The sequence below is a fragment of the Oryzias latipes genome, chromosome 9 (genome assembly GCF_002234675.1).
Source record: "Oryzias latipes chromosome 9, ASM223467v1".
NCBI classification, from domain to species: domain Eukaryota; kingdom Metazoa; phylum Chordata; class Actinopteri; order Beloniformes; family Adrianichthyidae; genus Oryzias; species Oryzias latipes.
The window spans coordinates 4,168,679-4,179,540 of record NC_019867.2 but is presented as its reverse complement, the minus strand read 5'-3'; the positions used below and the strand labels follow the sequence as shown (position 1 = coordinate 4,179,540).

Genomic DNA, 10,862 nt, shown 5'->3' with positions numbered 1-10,862 from the left:
AACTTTAGATATTTTTATATGTGCCATGTGACAACTACTCAAAAGTTTGGTGGATCTATGCAAAAATATTGAAAATTAGACTGTTCTATAGAAATAAGTAAACATTAGATTTGCATAAAACAGCATAATTTGTGTCTAAAGCCAACAAAAACATTGCAGAGTCATATCTGGAGAGGATAAAACTATGAAAATATGTAAAAATAGCATCAAATATGAAAGAAAATGTATTCTACTTCCAACAACCCTGCTATCAAAAATTTTCTCTGTGTACTTATCTTTATGTCAGGCCAACTAGGCTCCAGTGAATCAGTGTATTTTATCTGCAGTGAAGCATTTGGGCAGTATATGCACCACTGTTCTCTTTGTGGTTGGAAATATGCCCATCGTCTCCAAAGCTGAAGAAAGAATATTCATAACAAATCGGTCTGTGCCACCACCTGTGCGTGTGGTGTTTATAACTCTACCAAAGACCCTGAAAGACCTGCTAACATGCTAAATTAAGTCAAATAGACACCATAACTACTCAAATAAACAATTACATTTAGATTTGTTTTTTACTTTTCTGTTTATTTTGACTATAAATACACATTTAGCCAAATTGAAAAGGTATGAAACCACAAAACGTTGCTTTTTACCAAACGTCCCCGGAGGCTCTTCAACATCTCAACACGGAAGTCTGTTTGAAATAGGACGCGAGATTAGGCTCTGAATGCGTCATTTCTGGGATTAGAACAATAAAGAGCAAAATCCACGCGGTCATTTTACTGTCTTCCATTTGCCTCTTCACAGTTTTATAACCAATCTGAATTGCATGCAACTGCAGATTTAACATGAAGTACAAAGTTCTTGTTCTTAAACCTCAACTGCAACTCCAAGAAAAGTAAAATAAAAAAAATAATTTAAAAAAATATTGAGAATCTTGCTAGAAAACATTAGCACAAAAAAACATTTTCTGAGAAAGCAAGAAAACAAAAAAAAAAGACCAGAATATCAAATGATAACAGAGAAACTGAAATCCAAAAACCCAAAACCCTCAACTCAAGTGAACAATGTCGGGGATTAAATTATGGAAATGGGATTTATATCTGACCGTAAAGCATTATTTAAAGTCAGAGAAGGTAACATAAGTTTGGAGTGGACTCAAGAGATGCAGCTATGGAGAAAAATGTAATTTAAATGTTAGAATTGGACAAAGACATGATTGCAATGATTTTCTTTGATGCAGCTACAAAAGAAAACACAAAATCAGCACATTTTTAACAATAATGACAATTATTGTTAAACTGTTTTGTTTCTTTTTTGTAAACTTAAATATATCAAAAGCAGGACATTTGCAATTGTTAACGTGTAGCTGTGGGGTTTATTGGTCAAACAAGGGAACTCAAAAACTGTCTCAGCTTTTATTCATTATATAAATCCTAGATCAGATGATAGAACTTCAATATGAATGATATAATAATTGTTTCTAAACACAATTTTGAAACACAAAAATGTGAATATTCATATAATTTCAAAGACCATTGACAGTTTTGTTGAGAGTTTTGGTAGACCAGCTACTTTAACTCTCACATAACTTTTAGATTTTTAATAAAAATCATTTTCTCAGCTCATTGTTTCAAACATACAATAACAGTATGACATTTAAATAAGAGTAAAGACAGAATAAAATGTTTTTTCTCATCTGTCAAACACAAAAACAACATGAAATCTAATTTCTTGTGTCATCATCCATCCATCATTCTTTTCCCTCAATCTCACTCGATAACACACATTTTGGTATTTGTTTTCTGCTCCATTTCGTTATAGAATTAGGATGAGGAATAAAAGTTGAGCATTTTTCTTTTAAATGTAAGCATTTGACAAATAAATCAAGATTAACTTTTTGATTTTTCTGAGTTCTCAATCCATATAAAGGGGAAAGAAAAAAAATGATACTTTTACAAAATGACAAATTCCTTCAAACTTTTTTGGAAATTATAAAAATGTGTTTAATAACAAAGTTATTTTATAAAATAAGCATTTAGACACCTCAAGATAAGAAATTGGGTTCTGAAGATGAAAACTCAACAAAGTGCAACCCATTTTTTTATGCAGATAAATAGACGACGTTTGGAAAATTACATTCTATTTTTGGGGTAAATCGCACGGCTCAAAATGTGTCCGTTCTTATAAAATAAACTTTAAAACTTTGACGCCGAAATGCAAAAAAAGCTGAACAGACAAACTGTCCCTGAGGAGGAAATGAAGCATATGCAACAACACATTTGAACAAAACCAACACTGAGAGCAAAGTCTGCTTCAGTTTAGTGAGAAACTGCCGCACTTTTACAGCCTTTTGCATGTCAGCAGCTCTCGTCTTTCCTCGCCGTAATAAAAAAAGGAGCTTCAAAATAAAGACGAAAACCAGCGGAGTGCAGGCGTTTGCAGACTGATGTCCATGAGGGAGTGCCGGACTGTCCGTAACTGGCACAGGTGGAGGATGCCCTACGGGAGGGCCTGTATTCTTGAGTGTGGGGTGTTTGTAGGGGGCAGTGGGGGTGGAGGAGGTGGTGGGGGTAACGTGGAAAAGTCATGTTCCGTGTATGGAGGGGGGGAATCATCTGGCTTAAGTCCTAGCTGAAAAACAAACACACAAATGGACAAACTGGAAAAAAACAGTCCATGATGCTTCTTTACGGAATTCCTCATCACCTCGTTATAGGAAGGCGGAAGCTCGTAGAAGACGGTGGTGCTGTATCGTGGAGGTCTGTGGACCTCATCCAGAAGATCAGGACTTTGAGGGTCTTCACTGGACGGACGCGATAAGCGTCGTGGGAAGGGAATGAAATAGATGGAGCGCGTGTGACCATCGCGCTCGATGTGCATCTGTGCTTCCCTCTGCGCCTGCTGTTCCCTCAAGCGAAGGCAACATCTGCAGAAGGTGGTGCAGAACATGATGCCAAGTCCGAAGCCGAAGACACCCAGAAAAAGCCTTCGAGAAAGATAAAGATGTGTGCAAAACTGGCGAGATTCACCTTGAGACCAAAACGTTTTTGCCAACCCCAAACCATTGACTGTGTTAGAGAACTGGACTGAGAGACCCGTCTCTTCTCTCGTCCCCTCTGGCTGCAAGTAAATAGCCTCAAAAAAAGTAGGTGGAGCCTGCTGCTCCCCACAATCAACGTTCAAAATGTTTGATTGACAGATTTCATGTAGCCCATTTACAAGTGTTAGGGGTGTGTTCTTCCAACAAGCTCACTCCTGATTTGCAAGAGTGGTTGTCATAGAAACCTTGGATCAAATCAACTCGGACTAATCACTTCTTACTGTCAGTGTCTGGCTCCAACATGGCGGAGTCCATATAATGACAAAATGGCAATTGAATTGACTGCATTTGGTTGGAGCCGTAAGTAAATTTTCTATGGGTGATGATGTCACACTCTTTCAGTCCAGTTCTCATATGTAGTCAATGCCAGAGACAGAAAACACCAACTTTCACTATCATTTGAAAGGATTTCTTACTCGAGAAAAGGAAAGTCACCCATTTCTGTCCTTTAAATGGAGCTGGAGCCTGGAACCAGAGAAAAACTTGAAATCAAAGAGTCAACATTTCCATTTGTGAAACGTTTTTTTTCCATTTACATCCAGCTTTAAAACAAAATATGCTTCAAATTGGAAGCAAGTTGAGTAACTCGTTTTCTGGATCAATAGGAAAATACACCTTGTACTCATAAAAGTCAACGTCGGGAATTCAGGAGTGTTTTATTATCTTTAGGTGAAGATATGATAAACCTAAAGTGTCCTTCAGTAACCTCTTACAGGCTAACATGTTGGAGCTGTTATGCAGAACTCCAAAGAACTCCAAGTTCATGTTTAACAAAAGGAACATTAAGAAACAGTGAGGGGGGGGGGGGGGGGGGGGGGGGGTCTGAGGTTTGCACATTGGGATCTGATAACAACCTATTTCTAGCATTACAGGTTACTACCAAAGCCATCATGATGACGGGAATCATCCTTTAAGTTTGTTAAAACATCAGTGTCATCCAATCATCAAAAAGAAGTCCATAGGGTTTCCAAATGTATGAATGCCTATTAGAAATAACTGAACAAGGAATGGGTTGAAGCTAATTTTTGAGCAAATAAATGAAAATAACTAAAACAAATAGTTTCTCTTATTGTATAACCTTTTTGTTGCATAAAGTAAACATTTGTAAAGCTACAAAATTCAACGCAGTAAAAAAACAGAAAAGTCATGAAAAAGAAACTTGAAAAAACTTGGTAAAGCCAGAAATAAATCAACCAGCTTACTTACATGTCTGAGTACCTCTCATTTACTAACGGGGACCATTATTTGAATAGTTCCAAACTCATTTCGATAAATGTTTGTTATCGCCCGCGAGGCTTTAATTTCCTTTAAATATTTTTCATGTTATCGTTTTGGAACAGCAAAGAAAAAGAGCAATAAAGGCTAAAATGGAGGCTGATTTACAAGCTTGAATCACAAGCAAGTCATTCATAGCTGAAGGTTGAAGGTTGGTGAGATGTATCACAGGTTTTAATCGCCTTTCATATCTAAGCTGAATTAATATTTAACGTTTGTTGAAAAAGGATGGAGGAACAACAGGGTTTCGGCTTCTCAAAATGATTCTAAATTTGAGCTGAGAAATCTTTTAACCTGCTTTAGTCTATTCCTTGTTCCTTTAAGATGTCCAACAAAAGAAGAGGAACACATTTGACTTTAGTTGTAGCACAAAAGAGGAGGGTGAGGCCAGAAACCAAAGATCAATGTAGCCCATAAGAGCATCAATTTGAACATCTTTTAAGTCGTGTCATTTGAAAGGTTTTATAATTTAAGATTTCAACAGTGAAAATGTGGTTTTGATCAACAGAAAGTAGAAGCAAAAACAGGGAATCACAGACTCTTGCCTTCAGCCGGCGTCGTGTCTTCTCAGGTGTGGAGCTGGGAGGGCAAACTCACTGGAGCAGAGTGCAGTTTTTATTGTGGGAGGTCTGGCGTGGGGGTGGGGGTGGGGGGGGGGGGGAGCAGTGTGTGCTCATGCATGGGAGCCGGTCTTGTGTTTACCTGCCTCCAGAGACGCTCAGAAATCTACTATTCTGTCATGTTTGTGCTCTGCTTGTCCAGGAGTGACATCGGTGTGAAAAAGTTCTCATTTAGAAGGTTTCAGCTTCCTTTTCTCTGTTTCAGTGGTTTGTTATAAAGGTCCCTCAGAAGAATTTATGGTAGCATTAGATGATTTAAAGAAACAGGCCTTTTTATCTCATGCTATGGGAGCTGAGTCACCTTACAGAAAGAAGTTCAGAAGAGTTCATCTTGACTCAGAAAATACCTTTTTTCCTGAGACTCCCAGTCCTGAGCACTGATGAGTTCACAAACCGGTAAAGAATGAATACATATAGGGACAAGCATTGTTTCAGTGTTATTTCATTAAATGGATAAAGACATCAAAACACTCAACTGAGTGAATACGTTTCTGTTTTTAAGTGACAAAGAAAACGAAGAAGAGACCTTCTAGCAGGTAGCTTGTAAATGTCCTTTCTCTAACCCTAAACCCTGACCCAAGCCCAAACAGTAATCCTGACCCTAACCCTAACCCTAACTCTTACTCTAACCCTAACCCTGATAACTCTCGGCTCTTCCACTGAGAGAAATGGCACTAACTCCCTGACAATCAAGTAACATCTGGGCTTGGTTGGTATTTCTCTAGATCTAATGATTGTAATACAGAATTGATAGCATACATCGGCCAGATAGGAAATACAGTGAATAAACAGTGTTTCATGGACTGTTTATCAACTGTATTTCATAATTAGGCGTGTAACGATTCATTTTTGCCAACAATTCGATTCATACCATAATCTGTGGTTGATGATCTGAATCATTGTCGATACCGGTTCTTTAAGAACTATTCGATTCAATTACCTAAAATGGATCCAGCACAGCTTTAGCCAAAAATATAACCAGTGGGACTCAGAAGTAAATACCTGGTTACTGAATAGTGGTGAAGATTCATTCTATTTCTTGGAAGATACTCAATTGTAAATTATTGCTCTGTACCTGACCGAGTACCTCGTCTCTGCTCCTGCTCCTACACCTGGCTGTGGTTCCTGTCTCCGGCTCGACTCGCGCCTTTGACTGTCCCCCCAACCACGACTGGATGAAGCTCGTCTGCTGGACTTTATATATGTAGTTGTAGATTTAGATAAGTTAATTCTTCTCTAAGAGTTCTGGTAAATCGCCTGTCCGTCCTGGGGGAGGATCCCTCCTTCGTGTGGGCACCCCTGAGGTTTCTTCGTTTTTTCCGGAATCCGTTTTTTTAGGAGTTTTTCCTTACCGCGAAGGGGGGTCTAAGGGCAGGGATGTCCAGTTTAGTTTAGTCTGTTTGTTAGTTCATTTTAGTATTTTCCTATTGAACTTTTTGCATTCATGATCCTTTTGAGTTCATGTTTTACTTCGAAGCCCATCGAGACGACTGTTGTGGTGATTTTGGGCTATACATATAAAATCGAATTGAATTGAATTAATGGCAATTCAATTCACATTTCAGCCAACTCATATTTTTCTAAATCCAAATTATCTAAAGGGAACAATGTTGGAACATTGTAGCACACTGTATGGTTACAGGTCTTTGCTAAATTAAAATTCCACACAGTGGACTGGAACGATGGTTGATCTGTTTTTGCTGACATCACGTTTGTTGTTCGCCGTGATGCACTTTGTCGTTTTTACATCATAGTTTTCAAGACAGAACTCAGGGCTGGACTTAGATGCAGAGTTTAGAGCTTTAATCTCGGATGATGGGTATTGCTGTGGGACAGGATGAGACCAAACCCACTGGCACAGGACAAAGGGAGAATCAATTTATTAGAAAAACAAACTTAATGAGGACTTCTTAAACTTAAGAACAACAGCAGCTGAAAAACATTATAAGGTTTACAAAAACAGGTTAATATAGTAAATAAATATATTGAGACAAGCTGAAAAAAAATATTAAATAACATTCTGCATGAAAATAAACATAACATAAAGGCTACTTGGAACATTCTGAATAAGGTTGTAGGAAATAAGTCTGGATCAATTAAAATACCACTACATTATATTTTTAATCTTTTACTTAAATTGGAAATATTTCCAGATAGGATGAAAACAGCTGAAGTTATTCCTTTTGTTAAAAATGGAGACAGACATAATTTTAATAATTACAGACCAGTATCGGCGGAGCGGCCGTGGTGCAGCGGTACAGCGGTCGACCCTTGATCGCAAGATTGCAGATTCGATTCCTGCCTTGCACGCCTATGCGTCAAAGTGTCCTTGGGCAAGACACTGAACCCCACCTTGCCCCTGGTGGGAGGTTGGTGCCAGTGTTCGGCAGCAGAGCCGCCACCAGTGTGTGAATGTGTGTGTGCATGGGTGAATGGGACTGTGAATGTAAAGCGCTTTGGGCCTTCGAAAGAAGGTAAAAAAGCGCTATATAAGTATACATCATTTACCATTTATCAGTATCATTGCTTTCCAAATTTGTAAAAGGGTTAGAGAAGTTCTTTGTTAACAAACTAGACAGCTTTATTGAAAAAAAAAGAATTGTTGAGTGAGAATCAGTTTGGGTTTCGTTCTAAAAGGTCTACAGATTGGCTAAAATGAAAATAGCTGAAGAATTTTCAACAGGAATTAACAAAAAAATATATACAATAGGAGTTTTCCTCGATTTAAGGAAGACTTTTGACACCATAGAGCATTCTATACTGATTTCTAAACTAGATGCATATGGAGTTACAGGAATCACTGAACTGAACTGAAACAGACAACAATATGTGCAGGTTGGAGGTAATACGTCTGATCACATAAATATTATTTGTGGACTTCCTCAAGGCTCAACATAGGACCTAAAGTCTTTATTATAAATATAAAGTATATTTGTGATATTTCAAAGTTGTGACAGTTTGTTTTATTTGCAGATGAAACTTACTTTTTCTGTTCAGGGGATGATCTGAAAACCTTAGCTGAAAGTCTTGAAAAAGAAATGATAAACTTAAAATATAACTTGATTAGAATAAATTATCTTTAATCTAACAAAAACAAAGTTAATGGAATTTAGTAATAAAGAAAAAACAGAAGTGACTTTATCCATTGACAACATAAATATAGAACAGTTGTCTGAATTTACATTTTTAGGGGAAATGTTGGACGAAGAATTTACATGGAAATCTCATACATTTTATGTAAAACATAAAGTAGCTAAGAGCCTTTTTGTTTTGAACAAATCCAAATATATGTTACCATGTCATATTATGCACATGTTATATTGCTCTTTGGTTTTACTTTACTTTACATACTGTACTGAGGTGTGGGGAAATACATATGAAGCTAATAAAATGCCCTTAAGTTTATTACAAAAGAGAGCTATTTGAATTGTTCACAAATCCAAAGTGAGAGATCATACAAATGAACTTTTCATTAAGTCAGATTTATTAAAACCAAAAAATATAATTAAATTGCAGACCTTATCAGCTTTTTAATTTTACTACAGGAGATGAAAATCATAGGAGAAGATTTGATTTCAAACACCAGTTTGCCAGATCAACACTAAAGCAAAAGTGTTTGTCTATAGTGGGGTAAACATGTGGAATCACCAGGAGAATGAGTTCCAAAGTTACCAAAATATTATTCAATTTAGACAGATGTATAAAACAAAACAAATTATATTGCACATACTTGACCGTTGAATGGAATGTTTGGAATGTAAGTACTAAATGAATGGAATGTATTTACTGTGTTTATTTGAACTGTATGGGGAAATTTGAGCACAGGTGATGGTGTGAGAAATTTAGAAATGATGCAATGTTTTAAAGTGCATCTATTTAAATGGATGTAGGGTTATACTTTGATATGAAGACGATTAAAACAATTCTTTACTTGAAGTCTTTTTAATACTTACAGAAGTGAAATAAATCACAGAAACTTGAATCTATTTGAAACCATCTTCCAACATGAAGAACCTTCTTCTGCTCCGTTTCTTCTTCCTGAAGCCTGAGAAAAACATTAACTGCAAAGTTTTTGTCTGAAACGCTCCTGATTTCTGAATCTTAAAGGACATTAAGCAGATGCTTCACATTTACAGAAATGGCAGAAAAAACACTTTTATGGGAAATTTTGGAGAAGCTGAAATGAAATCTGGAATTGAATTCAGATGTTAAATAGATTGTGAAACTAAAGAGCAAAAAAACAGATTCAATCAGCATTTAATGAGAATTTATTTACCAAACATCAAAGTCGCATTTTCTGGATCACTGTGGATTCATTTTTATCTAGAATAAAAAACAAAAATCAGCATTTCTAGAACCGAGGTTTGTGATTTTTGTGTTCTATAAACAAACATATAAAATGTAGAAATTAGATATTTTAGTGTTAAGTGTTTGGTTGACTCTGGATGAGTATCAAATACTTTAAAACAAATCTATAAAAAAAAAATAACTCCATCGTCAATTAATCTTCCATAATCTAATAATCTCAGATTAGTCAAATGTTATTCTGGATTAATTTGTTTGGAAGGAAACCAGACTGAGTTTCACTAATTAAACTGTTGAACCCATTTTTGAGTCTGTTGGTTAAAACATGAGAGAATAATTTAAAATCAACATTTAATAAAGTTATTGGTCTCTAGTTGTCAATAAGAGATTTGTCTTTGTTTGGTTTTGGTATTAATATTATCATTCTTTGATTCATTGTTGTCAAAAGTGTTTTATTCAGCAAACATTTCTTTAAAGCTTCAAATAGGAACTCTCTAGGAACTTTCCAGAAAAACCTGCAAAAGTTTGAAGTCAGACCATCCTGACCAGGAGATTTCCCTTTAGTCTATGGATAACATGATCAAGTTCTACAATATTCATGTCTTTATCACATTGTCTTCTGAAATCTAAGTTCATTTGAGGGATAAAGGTTTTTATAAAATTAAAGAAAACTTTATCGACTGACTATAACTGTTTATTAAAATTTATTTTGGATTGCTGCATTACCATACATTTTGTGAATTTAACCCTTTTTTTTCTGCCTTTTTTTACCTAAATAATAAAAACTGAGTTAATGATTTTCATGTCTGTTAAACATCCAAAAATTCTAATAATGCCGGTCATTTTGAGAAAATAAAAGAAGATCCATAACTGCAGTTTTGCAGCCTTGTGGCTTACAGCTACAGTCAAAGGATTGTTGTCTGCTGCCCTCTGGTGGTAGTACGATGTACTGAATTCAAGAGGATAGAGATTTCTAATTAAAAGTTCATGATTGTGTTTATTAAAAAATAAACAAGTCCAGGTAAAATTCGTGGTCATATTTTATAGGATTGTATTTTATAAACTGAACTCTTTTTTAGTTTCTTGCATATTTTACTGATAAATCTCTTTAAGATTGAGGCGCTTGCATTCAAGAGGGTGAGGTTTAGACAAACACAGCAGGTTGACCACTAGAACAACACAAGCTGAAAAGTGGCAGAGGATTAAACATAGAAAAAACCCTGCTGGACAAAATATATCACATACATACATATATATATATATATATATATATATATATATATATATATATATATTTTTATATATATATATATATATATATATATATACATACATACATACATATATATATATATATATAAAAAAAAAAAAAAAAAAAACGCCCCTCTCACCCTCCGCGGGTGGTTTCTCCTCCAAGCTCGGGTCCTCTACCAGAGGCCTGGGAGCTTGAGGGTCCTGCGCAGTATCTTAGCTGTTCCTAGCACTACTGTCACCTTCACTTTCCAGGCTTTCTCCAGTTCTTCTCTGAATCCCTGGTATTTCTCCAGTTTCTCATGTTCCTTCTTCCTGATGTTCCC

At 36.0% G+C, this 10,862-nt stretch overlaps 1 protein-coding gene across 4 annotated transcripts; it reads right to left on the bottom strand.

Moving 5' to 3' along the window:
- Nucleotides 1-1,963: 1,963 nt before the first annotated feature.
- On the bottom strand, nucleotides 1,964-4,966 carry LOC111947873 (acrosin-like). Of its 4 annotated transcripts, none has more exons than XM_023958248.1 (4): nucleotides 4,900-4,966; nucleotides 3,502-3,550; nucleotides 2,692-2,971; nucleotides 1,964-2,616 (listed from the first exon to the last, which is right to left on the bottom strand). In XM_023958248.1, exons 2-4 carry the CDS (start codon nucleotides 3,522-3,524, stop codon nucleotides 2,485-2,487), a joined length of 435 nt encoding a protein of 144 aa, XP_023814016.1. In that variant the 5' UTR covers nucleotides 3,525-3,550; nucleotides 4,900-4,966; the 3' UTR covers nucleotides 1,964-2,484. The 4 variants fall into 4 exon arrangements, with proteins under 4 accessions (XP_023814016.1, XP_023814018.1, XP_023814017.1 ...); XM_023958250.1 differs by having other exon boundaries at nucleotides 2,692-2,911; XM_023958249.1 differs by having other exon boundaries at nucleotides 4,906-4,964.
- Nucleotides 4,967-10,862: the final 5,896 nt, after the last annotated feature.